General features: G+C 35.9%; 1 protein-coding gene across 2 annotated transcripts in view; it reads right to left on the reverse strand.

Annotated features, from left to right (window-relative positions):
• The window catches only part of LOC106055031 (cubilin-like), a 143,520-nt gene that overhangs the window by 36,998 nt on the left and 87,692 nt on the right, over positions 1-18,830 (reverse strand). For both annotated transcript variants that reach the window (XM_056045610.1, XM_056045611.1), the window contains exons 42-51: positions 17,859-18,062; positions 16,736-16,882; positions 15,145-15,332; positions 13,569-13,804; positions 12,502-12,633; positions 11,237-11,418; positions 9,865-10,206; positions 7,847-8,028; positions 6,472-6,640; positions 4,462-4,647 (exon numbers count right to left, since the gene is read on the reverse strand). In XM_056045610.1, the coding sequence (XP_055901585.1) occupies positions 4,462-4,647; positions 6,472-6,640; positions 7,847-8,028; positions 9,865-10,206; positions 11,237-11,418; positions 12,502-12,633; positions 13,569-13,804; positions 15,145-15,332; positions 16,736-16,882; positions 17,859-18,062 (1,968 nt within the window). The remainder of the gene's footprint in view (positions 1-4,461; positions 4,648-6,471; positions 6,641-7,846; positions 8,029-9,864; positions 10,207-11,236; positions 11,419-12,501; positions 12,634-13,568; positions 13,805-15,144; positions 15,333-16,735; positions 16,883-17,858; positions 18,063-18,830) is intronic.

Raw genomic sequence — 18,830 nt, forward strand, 5'->3', positions numbered from 1 at the left:
CAGGTCCTTGTTCTAAACAGAAAGTGGGGTCTTCTCTTCTGGACCTCAATGAAAAGCAAAAACATTCTTTTGTTCAGTGATTTCTGAACTAAATATATCTCAAATAAATACATAGGCAGAATACAATAGCCCTACTGTATGGTTCTGACACATGGGGAACAACTGAAGCACCAACAAAAAGTACAGACCATTATCAATAGATGTCTAAACAGAAAGTAGGGTCTTCTCTTCTGGACCTCAATGAAAAGCAAAAACATTCTTTAGTTCAGTGATTTCTGAACTAAATTTATCTCAAATAAATACATAAGCAGAATACAATAGCCCTACTGTTTGGTTCTGACACATGGGGAACAACTGAAGCTCCAACAAAAAGTACAGACCTTCATCATCAGATGCCTGAGAAATATCTTGAAAATACACTGGTATGACAAAATAGAAAATATCAAACTGTGGGAGAAGGGCGGACAGAGAAATATAGAGGTTCAGATGTTAGAAAGTAGAATATGGATTGGTCACACCCTTAGAAAATATACCAACAAGAGCTGTGACTTTAGAGTGGAATCCCCAGGGCACAAGACGTAGAGGAAGACCAAAAAGAACGTGGCGACGCAGTGTACTAGATGAAGCCAAGGAAAGATGTGGGACGCCATTAAAAAACTAGCAAGAGACTGTGGAGAGTGGCCTGTTTCTACTGAGGCCCTATGTTCCATGAGAAACGCAAAGGAAAGATGATGATGATAATACGAAAAATCAATTCCATTAAACATAAACCCCAAAATGTGTTAATGTTAAGAAAAGAATAACCAACAAACAAAAATAAAAAATGTAATTGTTTTATAACTTTAGATGCAAAAGCAAAATAAAAAAGTGACTGCAAATGAAAATGAAATTGAAAAAAAAATCTGCAGATAAAAACAAAGTATTTACCCAGTAAATTGTTGACTTGCTGAAAAGCAAAAAGTATCAGTAAAAAAATAAACATGAATTAATACAGAATAGTATGCTTATAGCAAAATGCTTTAAATGTTCAAAATCTTCCTTCTGAGTTGTAGATAATCTACCTTTTAGTCCAAACCTCCTGCAAAAAATGGGGGATAGTACAGGGCAGAGTATGAGCCCTAGACAGTCAAGACAACCAAACCTCCTGCAAGAAATGGGGGATAGTACAGGGCAGAGTATGAGCCCTGGACTGTCAAGACAACCAAACCTCCTGCAAGAAATGGGGGATAGTACAGGGCAGGGTATGAGCCCTGGACAGTCAAGACAACCAAACCTCCTGCAAGAAATGGGGGATAGTACAGGGCAGGGTATGAGCCCTGGACAGTCAAGACAACCAAACCTCCTGCAAGAAATGGGGGATAGTACAGGGCAGAGTATGAGCCCTGGACTGTCAAGACAACCAAACCTCCTGCAAGAAATGGGGGATAGTACAGGGCAGAGTATGAGCCCTGGACTGTCAAGACAACCAAACCTCCTGCAAGAAATGGGGGATAGTACAGGGCAGAGTATGAGCCCTGGACTGTCAAGACAACCAAACCTCCTGCAAGAAATGGGGGATAGTACAGGGCAGGGTATGAGCCCTGGACAGTCAAGACAACCAAACCTCCTGCAAGAAATGGGGGATAGTACAGGGCAGGGTATGAGCCCTGGACAGTCAAGACAACCAAACCTCCTGCAAGAAATGGGGGATAGTACAGGGCAGAGTATGAGCCCTGGACTGTCAAGACAACCAAACCTCCTGCAAGAAATGGGGGATAGTACAGGGCAGAGTATGAGCCCTGGACTGTCAAGACAACCAAACCTCCTGCAAGAAATGGGGGATAGTACAGGGCAGAGTATGAGCCCTGGACTGTCAAGACAACCAAACCTCCTGCAAGAAATGTGGGATAGTAAAGGTCAGAGTATGAGCCCTGGACTGTCAAGACAACCAAACCTCCTGCAAGAAATGGGGGATAGTACAGGGCAGAGTATGAGCCCTGGACTGTCAAGACAACCAAACCTCCTGCAAGAAATGGGGGATAGTACAGGGCAGAGTATGAGCCCTGGACAGTCAAGACAACCAAACCTCCTGAAAGAAATGGGGGATAGTAGAGGGCAGGGTATGAGCCCTGGACAGTCAAGACAACCAAACCTCCTGCAAGAAAATAGTACAGGGCAGAGTATGAGCCCTGGACTGTCAAGACAACCAAACCTCCTGCAAGAAATGGGGGATAGTACAGGGCAGGGTATGAGCCCTGGACAGTCAAGACAACCAAACCTCCTGCAAGAAATGGGGGATAGTACAGGGCAGGGTATGAGCCCTGGACAGTCAAGACAACCAAACCTCCTGCAAGAAATGGGGGATAGTACAGGGCAGAGTATGAGCCCTGGACTGTCAAGACAACCAAACCTCCTGCAAGAAATGGGGGATAGTACAGGGCAGAGTATGAGCCCTGGACAGTCAAGACAACCAAACCTCCTGAAAGAAATGGGGGATAGTAGAGGGCAGGGTATGAGCCCTGGACAGTCAAGACAACCAAACCTCCTGCAAGAAAATAGTACAGGGCAGAGTATGAGCCCTGGACTGTCAAGACAACCAAACCTCCTGCAAGAAATGGGGGATAGTACAGGGCAGGGTATGAGCCCTGGACAGTCAAGACAACCAAACCTCCTGCAAGAAATGGGGGATAGTAGAGGGCAGGGTATGAGCCCTGGACTGTCAAGACAACCAAACAACAGTCCAGCAAACACCCCATGATCAGGCAGCTTTTAGTACAATAGTTTTATAGATAAGAAATGACCAATTGAAAACAAAAAACGGAGTCTAGGAACCATCCAAGACAAATGTAAAGAATACTTGTAGATGTTAAAAAGGAAAGACTGTGGAGTTCAGGTCAAGGAACAATAACCACAACATAGAGTTACAGAGGAGTTAAGGCGCTATACGACCAACACATAATTGGAAGATTTATAAGAATCAATTCTCTATTTCCTTTGGGAGTTACAGTGGATCAATACATTCTATAAAAAAAATCATGCAGGAGCGTACAGAATAACTGTGGGCAGGCATCAAACTGATGACCACAAAAATGGCAGTCCAAAGTATGAACACAGTTATTGAAACAAAAAACATTTGAACATTTTTTTTTATCATTTCAAAATGTCGAGGCTAAGTGGTAAAGCGCTTGGCTTCCAAACTGAGTGGTTTTGGGGTTGGAAACTCTGTGAAGTCTGGTTTGATATTTTTGGGTATTTTAACAATGGTCGTGAGTCTATCCAACTCCGATGGGTACCTGACATAAATAGGGGAAATGTAATGAGGCAGTTTGTCAAAGCACTTGCACCATGACACACTTAATTAAGCTTTTGGACTTGGAAACAGATGACCTTTACATCATTGGCCCTAGAGATCACAAGGTCCAAAAGGAGTACTTTCCTCTTACCTTCTATCAAAATGTGGGTGTTTATATTTTGAAAAGTAAAATTTTTAAAAAGTTTATATATACATATTTATTAGGTACCATATTATAAAAACAAATGTACTTGATACAAAAGTTATGATAACAGACTTTACTCAATACTTTGTAAGTATTTGATTTAACTCTGAAAAAAGCATCTTCATGCAATTTCAATATAAAACTTATATATATTATATCTTATATTTAAAATCTTCATGCAATATCTGATACTTCTTGGTAAACAAGGTTCAGTGTTGGCACACCTTACCAAATTTTGCTTTAACTCTTTCCGTATTTATTTTCTACGTTCCGATGGAGTTATTCGCTACCCTGTTATTATTAAACTTTAATAACTTTTTTTTTATCACAAAATGTTATATATAATATTATAATATATAATTAAAGATGAATGCACGCCCTTTTTTAATAAAACAAACTGATCTTTAAAAAAAATAAATTATTTTGGATGATGGAAATGAAAAAATAAAAATTTGCCAACTGTAAACAAGTCTCTCTAGGCAATGTTTTATGACACAAATTGAACTGAAAGTATTTTTTTATCATAGTTATCAATATTTTCAAAACACTAAATATATAACATATATAAACCATTCAAATTAATTGTCTAGAGGTCACTATCATATGTCACCACACCGTGAAAAATTAATACACGAAAAAGAACCTTGTTTTAGACCCCATCTTTAAAAAGATTGTTTTTGGTAAAAACACATTGAAAATGAAGAAAATCTGTATTTTTTCCCAAAGGGAAACTATTCATTATTAATTAAAAACACTTTGGGAAGAAAGAAAATAAAACAACTGACTTTTTAAGCATCAACAATAACATCGACAATTAGCGTGCAGAATGGATTAAAATCAACAATGATATTGTCGATTAGGAGTGAAAAAAGTGAATAATGCCAGTGTAGATACATGTGTTGTGAACACTACGGCCAGAGACATGGCTTACACTACGTGAATGAAATAAAAATAGGAACAAGGGAGTGAAGTATGCCTGGATTACCTGATCTTATTTCCAGAAAGTCAAAGGCACAACTTCCATGCTGCTCCAAGTTAAATTCATTGAAAGACAATCTGACAGTGCTCGGTGCTTGCTGTAAGATTCTCCAGATGCACTGAAGGTTGTGCGTTTCATTTGTTTGAGGTGATGTTATGAAGCCTGTGGTCTCTGTTAGATCCCCTCCGCACACTGTATAAGGAGCCCCCCAAAGAAACAAGATTAGTGTACATAAAATATTAATTTTTTTTGCTATTGAACAACTAGTTGTAGGAGTGTGGTGTCTGAATGGTAAAGTGTTCGGCTTCCAAACCGAGGTGTTTCAAGTTAGAATCTCTGTGATGGCTAGGATAATGAATTTCTGTATTTTTAGGACAAGACAGTGTCTATCCAACACTAATGGGTACCTCACTTGACGTGGTAGCAAGGTCTGAAAGTAGTATTTACCTTACTTTACTAAACCACTAAATCAATAATGCTATAAATATCCTTCTATTTAGTCTTTACAAAGGCTAAGTTTTTAAGTACTGGTATATGGCGCCGCAGTTTGGAAGCAGATGGGCAAGACGTGGGGGGCAGTTGGAGACACTCGCACAGAACCGAGATGCCTAGAGGAAGCTGGTTGGTGGCCTATGCCCCAGAAGGGACCACAGGCAGAGATGTGAACCACAAGAGAGACTAGTAAATGTTAAATTTGCTTTGATATTTAGATACATGTATATTCTCCAAAAATAGATGTTAATGGTATGTAAAATAATTTTAAACAAGCAAAATATGAAAAAATCCTTTTTTTTTTAAAAAATAAAGCTTATCTAAGGGGAAGAACTCTGCTCTTACAGCTATATCTCTTAATAATAAGTTATTTCCCTTATTTGATATACAAAAAATAAAAAAAAAGCTAATTACCAATAATTAATTGAATAATCGGTTTATTTTTTAAATTGATTTATGTTTAGTGGGAAACCTGGTAGAGAGGCTAAGTACGCTTAAACTGGGCTTGGCTACCTATGAAAGGGGCTCGAGGTTTGACACCAGACTCAACCAGAGTTGTGTTTACCTAAAGGCAGCACAGAAAACCTTCTCCCAGATACCCTTTCCCAACACTGGTCCAAATATGAGATTGGACCATAGCGCTCTGAGCATGCTATAAGCATGAAAGTAGTGCTAATTAAAACTTAATAATTTTTTTTTTCTTTTTTTAAAGTTTTGATTTGATTCGAGAATGGGTGTGGCAGAAATGAAGTGTACATTTATCTAAGGGAACCAAACCCTACATATTGAGCCATCTCAGTGAATACTGAAGGATTAATTTCCTTTGTTGGTATCAAACAAAATAATTAATTACCAGTAATTAATTGACAATTGGTTGACTGTTTTATTGATTCATATCTTGTCTATGCCAATAAATAATTGTGCCAAGTTTCTGCTTGATCCGAGAATAGGTGTGTGAGACCGGCAGATAGACATACAGAATGAGTTGATATAAGCTTTGAAATAAAAATTACATCTCTAATTGCTGAATGCGCGTGGCATCAACTGCTTGGCTATAGAACAATGTGGCTCAAGTTCAAATCTTGTTGTAAAAAAATTTAAATTTTAAACTGAGATTTGACTTGAGCTGTGTTTGTTAAGAGCTCAAAAACAACAAGGAAACATTCTTTATGATACAGATTAATCATGAGCGCATTAGCAAGAAAGACACACTAAATAAATACAATTTAAAAAAAACAACACTTCCAAAGGTAGTCTAATAACATAACAAGAATATACAATAAACATGCATACATGTTATGTCATATGTCAGACCAAGTAAAACAAAGGACGTTTGGGCCAGGAGGCCTTCATCAGCTACAAAACAAACAAAAAAATGACAAACAATTAACACACAATATAGGCTTATTTAATCTTATCCGTCCGATGTTGTTCTCTAATTGAGGCAGAAAAGAAATGAGCTACTCTGGTGTAAAAGCGCGGGAAATATGCAAACAATTATTACTCATGAAACCAATAACTTACCAATTTCCTCATCAGAGTTATAAACAGCCCTAAATCCATGACCAACAGAACTGTGATCTGTTCGGAACATAACTTTCAGAGCGTTTCCACTTGACTTGAAGACTGGTGGGATCACATCACCACAAAACCTTCCCAGTGAAGGTGAATCTGACTCCAAACCATTCCAAACCTGGTAGAATTGAATGAAGTAGTTTCAAAAAGTATAACTCTTGAAAAATTAAACAAGATCTATGTAACAGAAGTGAGGTGCGGTGGTCGAGTGGTTAAGCGCTTGGCTTCCGAACCTGAGGTCCTGGGTTCGAATCCCGGTGAAGACTGGGATTTTGAACTTTGGGATTTTAAGGGCGCCCCTGAGTCCACCCAACTCTAATGGGTACCTGACTTTAGGCGGTTGGTCGTTGTGTTGGCCACATGACACCCTGCTCGTTAACCGTTGGCCAAGAAACAGATGACCTTAACATCATCTTCCCCATAGATCGCAAAGTCTGAAAGGGGAAACTTTACTTATGTAATAGAAAATGTGATACTTAAAAGGCAGCATCACAAACAAAGAGATAAAGAGACAGGGTTACTACGCAGTTGAGCCCCAAGATGACCCGCTAACTATTGTAAAATAATGCAAACTAAAACTCTACAGCCATATTACAAGGTCTTAAGGGTTGACAAAAAACTTCCTTCAGGGAACAGTACCAGGAAAAAGAAGAAGAGGAGACGGAAAGACAACATAAAAGAATGGACGAGCCTGCCAATGAAAGAGGTTCTATTCAAGGCACAAAACAGACAGGAAAGGAGAAAGACGGTCGACAAATCTTTCGTGGTGCCCCAACGGTCCAAAAGACTAATGGATAAAGGTAAGGGTAATAGAAAAAATAACATTTGCAACCTTAAAAGATTTTTCTATTAAAATTTTACTGATAAAAATGGAGAGCTGCCTATTTGTGTATTAAGTGCTATGACTATCGTCTTGATGGTCTGGTTTCAAATCCTGCCTGAAGCCCATGCCGCTGTAAATTTGGATTAGGATGTAACAATCTTATATAAGGAACTTCCAACTCATGTAATAACAAACAAATACAGCTATAGCATTTTCACTTTTGTCAGACTGACAACATACTACATTAAATTTAAAAAAACAACATTAAGACCTGTTCAAAACTTTTTTTAGATTAGTTTGTCATTTTAGCCACTGTGTGTGTAATGTTATTACAGCGCCTTGAGCCTACATTTTGTTTGTTAACAGCGCTCTATAAATAAAATTAATATTATTATTTGTTTTATAACCATTACTTAAGTAAATACAAAAATAAAATTATTCATATTATATTGTAGGTATGTCAGGTTTGCTCTATACCATAAAAATTTGTATATAACTAACATGAATGAAGTCAAAAGAACAAGACCAATCATTTTCCAAATCAAAATCTGTAAATGTCAAAGTGATTCTCCTGTCTTGAGGGGCAAAGATACTCCAGACACAGGTTCGTCTGTTACTATACAGATTTGGAAAATTCGGTGATGTGAACTCTCCTGATGAGAGGTACAGATTTCCTCCGCATTCTGAAATTAAGAAAAAGATAAGTAATTAGCCCCATTAGTTTCAATGTAACAGAGCCAACATCTCTAATGATGTCGTCATCTCTTACGATATAGTCAACATCTCTAATGATGTAGTCTTTTCTTATGATATAGTCAACATCTCTAATGATGTAGTCATCTCTTATGATACAGTCAAAATCTCTAATGATGTAGTTATCTCTTATGATATAGTCAACATCTCTAATGTAGCCATCTCTTATGATATAGTCAACATCTCTAATGATGTAGTCTTTTCTTATGATATAGTCAACATCTCATCTGTGCCTTTCCAAAACACACACAATTCTTAAGGACAACCTTCACCAATTAAACCACGGTTACTTCAGATCTGAACAAAGTGGTTGTCTCCTTTCCATTAGGATTAAAACTGAAAGATTTAAAAACTCCTTTATCCCACTTTCAGTCTGTGTTACAAGGTCATCTGTCGTCATCCGAGAAGTATACATAGAAGTCAAATTCATAAAGCGCTGGTTGTGAGTGTGTATGTGTTTCATGTGTGAATGTTGTTCATATTTGCATCTATATTGTTATTTTTACAGTAGTTATGCTAAGGTGTTTAATAGTAGCCTAACTGAATTTCCATTTGATTGGACCAATAAAAATTATCTAATCTATTCTGGAAAACTCCATTTTATTCTATTAAAACAATATGAACTGTAATTAAAACTGAATTTTTTATTAAGATTTCTCATTTGTTTTTTTCATTAATGAAGGATGTATGTCTGGGTGGTATAAACTTGTATGCTGACATGTCAAGGGAGGATCAAATTTGAATCCTGGTGTAGACTAGGAGTTTTTAATTGCTTTCAGTATAGAATCCAGAGCCATAGAAACTGAACTAGTATTGTTGTTTATCTAATGTAAAACTGATTGGCAATTAATTCTATTACATCACAACTAAACTGACAGTAATGTTAAGGAATGAACTTGATCATTCAAGATCTGATGACGCAAATGTTTGTTAACTATTAGACGACATACATCATTGGATTTTATTATTGTAATGAATAGACACTGGCCAAATGTTTGATGGATGAATTGTTGAAGAAAAATATAATATGGTGTGGTGGCCCAGTGGTAGCTTTATAAAGTTTCATGTTCCAATCCTAGAATTTAGCATTTAGGAATTTTAAAATGTCTTTCAGCACAATGAGTACTAAGCAATAAAAGAGAAAGCTGGACATTGAGTTGGTCACAAAACATTGTCTGTAAGGGGAAGGGTACTTTTTAAAAAAATTGTTATGTCCTCCAAAACTGCTCTCTTTATCAAGAGGCCCGTATAAGACATTGGCCCCAAATTACCCCAAAAGAAAGAAAACTATATGGAGAGCTCCCTGATTTGGAAACCACTGCGCAGTTCATCTCATGTATTGGTCTAGTCATCTGAACACTCCAACATAACAATGAGAATGAAGAAGAAGAAGAAGAAGAAGTTATGACATGATTAGGAATTCGGTATTTGTTTTGGGGAAAAGGGGAAAGTTTTACTTAATGATGAATGGCGTAAAACAAAGAAAGAACACTCTATTCGACACTATCAACAAGACGATTTTCAGTATACAGATGGCTAGAAACGGAGGAAATTAGACGGATCCCTTCTTAAGTATTTAAAGTGTTTATTGTTTAACACTAGTGTCGACTCTATTTATCGATTGTTGACCTTTCAACGGTGCTCATATTCAGCATTGAGTTTGGTGTTACCTCAGTTGGATCTGTTACTATTTCAAGTACTCAGCACCGCAGAAGAACACAACAAATACAGTCGAAAGATAAACAGATTTAAATGATGATATTTACCTTCTAAGCTTGAATCAAAATGAAACTTGAACCCTCTATCAACTAGTGTTCCATCAGCTTTGAATTGAACATAAGCCTTGTTGTCAGATGTGTTCTGGGAAATAGATTGATCAGTGCAACTGTTAAACAGAATGGTATCTGTTGCATTGCCGTCTCTAATCATCAGGAAATCGGTACAATTTTCAGTCTGCGGGAAGCTGAGAGTGTCCAGGGTGAAATACAAATAATGTCCGACTGCTCCTTGTAGCTCCCACTCACATTCATCGTTGTTTCTATAGTTGGAAGGGAAATTCGGACTTGTTATAGTACCACTGGTGCTGGCAATGCGACCACCACATGTGGCTGAAACACAAGAAAATGCCCAAAAATTGTTTTTTTTTTATATATTTTGTTTTTAATGTGTCAGAGACAAACTCAAACAAGAAAATAAAATCATATGCCAAACTGGAAGTCAAACATTTAGTGAGGTTGTGACAGAGTATTGCATGAGATTTGCAGGACATGGTCTCCAACAAAAATGAATTAAGCCTAATAAGAGTTGCAATAACATGGAGGCCATTACGAGGAACACGCAAACAAGTAAAACTTAATGCGCACTTTCACGGAGGACCTCAAAGCAGTGGACACCAGGTGGGAGGAGGCTTCAGACATTGTCAGTGACAGATCTTTGTGGAGACAGCTTGCCGCCCAATGCGCCAAACGGCACAGGAGGGGTCTATGTCTAAAAAGACTAACTGTGCTATGTCATTTTTTTCTCCTGGCTGATTCAGGCAACTTGTTCCAGGATCTAATGTTACTAGGGGAGAAAAAAGCAATAATACTAATTTGTCCTAGCATATGGAATAAGAAAAGTGCCTTAATCTTCGTATCATGTCTCTGGTATTTTATTAACTTATTATTTTATATTTTATATCTGGTAGAGTAAGATGTGAATTTTTCTTTTGTTTACAAATATTGTAACAACTATTAAGCAGTCTTAAAAACAAAAGATTAAACCTAAACATAAACCTTAATTTATACAATAACTACTAAAACCCATGATTAAATAATTAAATACAACACACTTGGCTGCTCTCTATGTAAATCCTCTAACCTGAAAAGAGAATTCATTTAATCTAGATAAATAATTTTTGATAATGAATTACAGAATGCTCTAATGATACCTAAAGATACCGTCTAAAGACGGCTGCCTGGTCGTGAGGTTTGCACGCTGGACTGTCGTTCAGATATATCGATGATCCAGGGTTCAAACCCTGCCCGCTCCCATCCCCCATCGTCCTGCGGGAGGTTTGGACTAGGAAGTAATTACCTTCAACTCTGAAGGAACATCCGAAACATGTAAAACATTTTACGAACATTTTTTTTTACAAACCTCTTGAATATTTCACTTTAAATCCTTCATGTCCTACGCTGTCATCTGTTCTAAATCTAACAAACAGAAGATTGGAGTTTGAGTAAATGGTACTGGGCAGACGTGTGCCACAGAGAGGCTGTCCAATGCGCGGAGAGTTAAAGGAACTACCATCACGGAATTCAATGTAATCAAAAGTGCAACTGAAGAAAAAACAAGAAACAAATTACATAGAGAGACTGTTTAAGACAAATTCATTTACTCTTATGATGGTCAAAATGCCTGAGCCTATACTAAAACAAAATGTCTGCAACTGTACATATCAATACAGTACAGCTTTGATTCTAGTGCTACTTTTAAATTGTTTCATTTTTACAAGAGGCTGAACACAATCAGTAGGCCCTAATTGACATTGTGTACAAGTTTGCTTTTTTTTATAAAGATCTTTTCTGATCTAAAACAATTTGATACTAATGCTGAAAGGTAAGCTTCCATAAAAGAGGTCTCAAGTTGAACCCTTGTGAAGACTAGGATTTCGGACTTCAGGATTTTAAGGGACACCAACTGAGCCCACCCAAATTTTATCAGTTAATAAAATTGTGACACAGAGATATTATTACTAAAGAGAAAGTAGATACAGAGGAGAACAAGGTCTTATGAGGTAGTGATGAAGGCTTTATTGTTAGAATTGATTAGTTTATAACAATGTTTTTGAGAGTAATATAGTTCTTACACGGAAGTAGATCTAAATTAAGAATAGTTTAAATCTATACAGTTAGCCCTAGTTATGAATTGGTATTTTATGAATTATTATTTCATCAATAAATATTTTGTGTAGGACTCTCATCATGTTGTTCTTTCTGTGGAATGACTGAATTTGTGAGTTGAATTAACTCAGAGTAACATTGTAATAGTATTTTTATAATTGTAACAACCAGCGTAACAAGTCCGGCCTGTTACAAAAATAAATTGGGGATGTAAAAGCGGTTGGTCATTGTGCTGGTCACTTGAAACCCTCATTTATTCTTGGGACATAAAAATAGTTTTACTTCACATCATTTGCCCCCCTCAGATAGCGCAAGGTCTGAAAATGGTACCCTATTCATCCTATAGAAATATACATTAAAACCAAAGAAAAATCAAGTAAATTATAACTATTTCATTTATAAGTTTTACATTGAATGAAGTTTTCTGATTTCTTTTGAGTCTCAATATAAAATCTAAATTAATGTTCACAGCAAGAGAGAAAATTTGTTTTTTATAAAAAAATTTTATAAAAAAATTACTTGTTGTGGTCTTCTATAAAAAATGTATCCACAAAGTCAACACGTATACGTGTCAGTGCAGGAGCAATGATCCTCCAAGTGCAGTCCACATTATGAGGATAATCGTTGGGATAGTTTGGAGACGTGAAGAAACTGAAACACAGCGAGACATACACAAATAAGCATTTAGAAATCACATTACAAAACACAGGCGTACAGTAAAAATCTATAGGGATAAAGGAGGCCCACAATAATAAAAAAAAAGAAATTAAGGATAATTACCAATATAGATCCTTATATAAATAAATAAAGTTTTAATAAAATATTTAAAAAGATGATAAACTTGAAGAAATAAATATACATACAAATAAGAACATATTGACAAATAAAAGGAAGAACAATACGAGACAGACCTAAAGTGATTAGATGAACTTTGATAATATTAACTGAGAGACAAATACTACTTAGAGGGGGACATTGTGGCTTCTGAATTGAAAAGTCTCAGGGTTAAATATAGTTCAAGACTGGGGGAAAAAATTTCTAATGGACACCAGACATTAGGTAGGGATAAGTAAAGACGGTTGGTCATTGTACTGGCAATATGACACCCTTGTTAACTTTCAGCCATAAAAACAGAAGATCTTTACATCATCTGCCCTATAGATTGGAAGGTCTGAAAGGGTACTTTACTATTTTTACTATAAACTAACTATAGGAAACTAAAACATGATGATACACTCTATCATCAAACTGTATGGAGAAGTAGTGGCTGAGTAGTAAAACACTCGCTTCTGAAAAGAGAGTCCCTGGGTTAGAATCCTGGAATTTTTAATGTCAGGATCTTTAGGGTGGCTCTGAATACATCCATTTCTAATTGGTACAGACATTAGTTGGGGAAACAAAGGCGGTTGGTCATTGTGCTGGCCACATGAGACCCTCATTAACCAAAGACCACAGAAAAAGAGGACCTTTACATAATCTGCCCTATAAACCACATGGTCTGAAAGGAGAGCTTTACTTATTTATACATAAAACTGTATAAGTGGACATTTTACTTACAAAAACTTCCATCTAGCAGTACTACTCACCCTGTCATCAATGAATCAGTCAATGTCAACGTACCGCCACAGGTAATTGAAACTTCAGAGAACGTAAACGAGAAACCAGCACCAGAGCCACTTCCATCAGAGACAAACTGCACAAACAACTGGTTGCTAGAAGTTTCCAGTCCCTGGGGCGCGGTCTGGCCACAGTAAGTTCCATTGATATTAGTTGAACCATTCAGAATTAAAGGTGGAGACGATGACGTTGGACCATTGAAAAGCTGACAGACAAAAAAAAAGGGAAAATTTAATTGTGCACTATAAAAACTTAAGCTTTCATATTTCCTTTCATATCTTATCTTATCTTATATAATACAGACGTTACTTCAAAAAAGAAGATGATTACGTCCTACGCGTCATGCATTCAGTCATGCATATTAACCAATGACTTAAATTCTGCCAAGTCACTGGTTTTCCTGGCTAGCTCAGGCAACCCATTCCATGCTCTAATAGCACTAGGGAAGAAGGAGTATTTATACAAATTTGTCCTAGCATATGGGACGAGGAATGTGCCTTTATCTTTGTGTCTTTCAGAGTATTTGTTGCAAATTGTTCTAGATTTTTTTTTTATTTTTAATAAAGGGGAAGATGTTACCACCAAACTTCAGTTATTTATTTGGAAAGAAAAATATAAATATTTATACAGAACTTGCTAAATAAATATGATCATAATCTTTACAAGCTTTGTAAAAAATACAGAAAAGTCAGTTGAAATTGGATATCAGGTTTATAGTGCTCAATAAAACAAAAATAGGCAGCAGAAAGTTGCATAGGATCAAAGAGCATGGGAACAGTGTGTGTGTACTAGCCTGAACTTGAAGCTTTCAAAAAGGATGAAGAAATCCTGGACCAGAAAAGGAAATCTGACCAATGAGATGATCAAAAGACTGTAACTGAACATAAGGAGCTAAACCAAACTCTGAAAAAATGTAATTGACCTTCTATTGCCTTGAGATAAAAGGTGCCCTCTATATATACAGCCAACTATTGGCTTTTAATAATGAATATGTTGATATCTAATTCTTCCATGTAAGTATACAATCTTCTTAACATAAGAGCTGTGTTCATGAATAAACTATGTGTTCATAAATAAATTGGAGGCCTGGTGGCTGAGCAGTAATAAGCGCTTGGCTTCCAAACCATGTGTCCCTGGGTTCGAATCCTGGGATCTTTGGGTGCATCTGAGTCGACCCAGCTCCAATGGGTACCTGACATAAGTTGGGGAAAATTAAAGGCGGTTGATAGTGGGCCACAGAAACAGATGACCTTTACATCATCTGCCCTACAGACCACAAGGTCTTAAAGGGGAACATTACTTTTTTTTTTAATGAATAAATTATGTGTTCATGAACAAATTATGTGTTCACAAATAAGAACTGTGTTCATGAATAACAATTATGTGTTTATAGTTCAGTATTCCAAGGTGGTCAAATCAAATTGCATTGAAAAATTTTCAATATTAATCTTTACAAAGCAAAAAAGAAGATAATAGTTGAATCTTCATCACTAAAATAAACTAAATAACATTTCTTTTTAGTTAGAGACTTTACAAAAATTGAACCTTTAAATAATCCTGCTGACAAGGGGCACTACCAGCGATATCAAAAGGTTGAGTAAAGTCCAATTTGATAGTTTTACCAGTTCTTGCAGTGACTTGCCAAGTACAATCTTGATTGGGTGAATAGTTATTGGAATAGTTTGTACTTTGGATGATACCACTAGATACTCCCGTGTATGTACTTCCACAGTCTGATGGAGGAAATAATTAAGACTAGAGAAATATCCAAAATGAGACATTACAATTAACTCTTTCTCTCCTAACTGACGATACCAGCGTTGATTCCACCAGAATGTGGTAAATAATTAAGGAGAGAAAGAGTTAACATACTCAAAAATTTCCCTGCAATTAATGAAATCTAAACAAAGAGAAAATAACTATTCCAGTACTAACTTATATTAAACTTGTACTGGAATCAAATAAAATATAAAAATATACATTTAAAAAAAAAAAAAAAACCCTAAACAAAGTGTAATTTTATAAATTATTTTCAATCTATCATGTAATTAATTTGTTACAGATATAGAATAACAATAATTCATTTTTGCGATTGGAAATATTTTTACCAAACGTTTTTGTTTAGCGCAATTTTACGCTTTTAATATACTCAGTGCACTGTGGTCCAATGACCTGAGTGGATCAGTTGAATGGAGGGAAATGGGGGATGTGGGAGGAGATTTTCATGCTGGTTTTTCAAAAGCAATTAAAAAAAACAAAACAAATAAAGTGTCTCCACTTGAATTAAAACTTGATGAAAGGTCAACACACTAACCACTGAGCTTGACCAGTGCTTACAAAAATATGAGATTTTGTAGTTATCAATATAAGGCTTTTCTCCCCTTAGCTAGTACTGTTATCATCAGAGAAAAAGAAAACGGACATAGAAGAGAGCACCTGGTTGCATGCGGCCTCAGAACGAGACAGCTGGAGGTCACTCACGAAGGCCGCCGGATACACATTTGAGACCAAAAGAAAATCTGCTGCCGAGGACAAACGTAGACGGCGAAAACAAAATCTAAATTGACCTCCTGCGGACAATGGTTATGCTTGCCCTGGATGTGGCAAAATATGTAGGTCACAGCTGGGACTGCACAGCCACGGGAAATACTGCATTCATCACTAATCTTCGGACTCGAAGACTAGCCTTATTTGTACTGTTATCTATACAAGGCTTATCTACCCTAAGCTAATACTGTCTCTATATAAAACAAAATTAATTAATTATGACTAATTGATAATTCATTAACTAGTTTTACTGATTAATGTGTTTTTAAGGACAATGAATAATTTCAACTTCATCCCAGAATGGGAAGTGGGAGAAATAACATGTACAGAATTTGTAACAGACAGACAGAGTGAGTTGACATAAGCTTGGCAAAATTATTTCTAAACATTTATGTTTCAATTTTAAATATTTTTGTACAGATACAGAATCACATAAAGAAAGAGGACAACATTTAAAGCATTTATTATATTGCAGAATGGTCCAATTCAAAACCTTAATGAGTGTCTTTGGCACTAGTCGAAGCTCTTTAGTTTTGCATAAGTGTTATCAATACTTGCGATTAATCTTTTTCTTTTATTCTTTCCTTACCTTCATGATATGTAATGTAAAAGCCTTGATCTCTAATTGAAAAATCAGAGACAAAGGTAATTCCAAGTGAATTTGAAGAGGAATATATTGCTCTGCCAACAATGTCGTCTGAGCACTTCCGACCCGTAACAGCTGGCTGATTGAGAGCTGAAAAATTGGGAGAGTTAAATAATTAGCCGACAGATTGAAAGTCTGGAAAACAACTTTATAAACTTTAGGGTGAGAACTAAAAAGAAAATATGGAGCCATAAAAAAAAGAATATATAGTAATAATAATGATAACAAAGTTGACTATCAGTCAATACTGATTCATCTATAAGCAAATGAGTATTACAGAGAAATAAGCAAATGAGTATTTCAGAGAAATAGAACACATTGAAAAATACAGTAAAGATAATTTTTTATTATTAAATGTCAAAAAGACCAAAGAAATGATAATCGATTTTCGTAGGGAAAAGAAGGAAAATGATATTGTTTCTGTAGCTGGAGAGACTATTGAAATAGTGCAAACTTGTATATACCTTGGTACTAACCTAGACAATAAATTACATTTTACTGCAAATACTGCAAAGATTACGATTACATAGAAAAATTTCCTCATTTAATGTTAGCGAAAAGCCCTTGACTATGTTTTGTCACGCTCACAACTGCTATATTTTAATTTACCACTGCTTGGTATGGCAATCTGAACATTAAAAATAAAAATAAACTTCATAGAATCCTAAATGCTGCTGGGAAAGTGATTGGCGAAAAACAAACCCCATTTGGGCAGCTGTTTGAGAAAAACAATCATAAAAAAGTTAAAAAGATTCTAGAAATAAAAAATCACCCTTTGGGTCAGGATTTTGTCATTTTTCCATCATAAAAGAGATACAAGACACAGATAGAAAAGACAGACACAAAAGCTCTTTTGTTCCCCTGACAATCAAATCATTATATAGAAACTATCTGATATAAACTTTTCATATGTCAATTATGAGTCAATTATGAGTCTGATGTGAATGTATATTCTATAGTTAAAATGTTTTGTTTGGTGTAGTGCACAGATTGAAAGACACATTTCCTTATGGATAATAAAGATTATTATAATTATAAAAAAAAAAGCTTAACATCTGCTCTTTACCATTATGGAATTGGAGATAGTCATGGCAATAGTAAGATGTTCCTTCCAGAGACATGTTGTTTATGGTGATGGAGACGCGCTTCCCCAGAGGAGCAGTTATGGTCCAGAAACAGTTCAAATTGTTGGCATACAAGTTAGGATAGTCTGGAGATGTCAGGACTTGAACAGTGCTGTTGGCAATGAAATCACCTCTGCATTCTTGTCCTAAAAAAAAATAATTACACTTTCAAAATGAGTCCCCAAATAAGTTTTTTTTTTTTAATTATTATTTCGCCTTCCATCTTGCTCATGCTGAGAGAAATGAACAAAGTTTTAATGAAGCCTCATCATTTGTTTTCTTACACCAAAAAAAAAAAAAAGATGAGATTTTAACAAAAAAGCTCCCAAACTTTTAGACTTACAAAATGTACATAAACCTATAATTTAATAAGCCCACTGTTCATCTGAAATTGAGGTTCTACAATATTCATGCTTAAATATCATTTTTTGGCTTGAGGCATTTTGGTATTAACTATTCAGTAAGAAACTTAGCAACAAATAATCTATATATATAATTCTCTTCATCTGCCAACCACGCAGGACACCATGCAAAAGTCATGAAAAGATAACTCTTTTATTTCTGCAAGTCGGACTAGAGTTACCCCATGTAACTTTCGCAGTGACAGAGAGCACGGCTCAGAAACAAAAAAAAAAGGGGGGGGGGGGGTCAAGTAATCTTTCACTTAAACATTCTATATTTGACTACACTTATTTGTGTATTTTTTACAAATGTAAATATCTGGTGTCATTAAAATAGTTGCATGTTTTTTCTATAACTTTGTTTTGATTTTGCCCTTTGTTTCCTAACCATTGCCACCGCTTCACATATATTTCATGGAGTCAACAGGTCTTTCAATGTAATCAGAATTCCTGCATCAGGTCACTTTTTATTTCTTTTTCTGATGCTCTCGAACTTCACAAGATGGCTGTAAG

The sequence above is a fragment of the Biomphalaria glabrata genome, chromosome 11, assembly GCF_947242115.1.
Source record: "Biomphalaria glabrata chromosome 11, xgBioGlab47.1, whole genome shotgun sequence".
Taxonomy (NCBI): domain Eukaryota; kingdom Metazoa; phylum Mollusca; class Gastropoda; family Planorbidae; genus Biomphalaria; species Biomphalaria glabrata.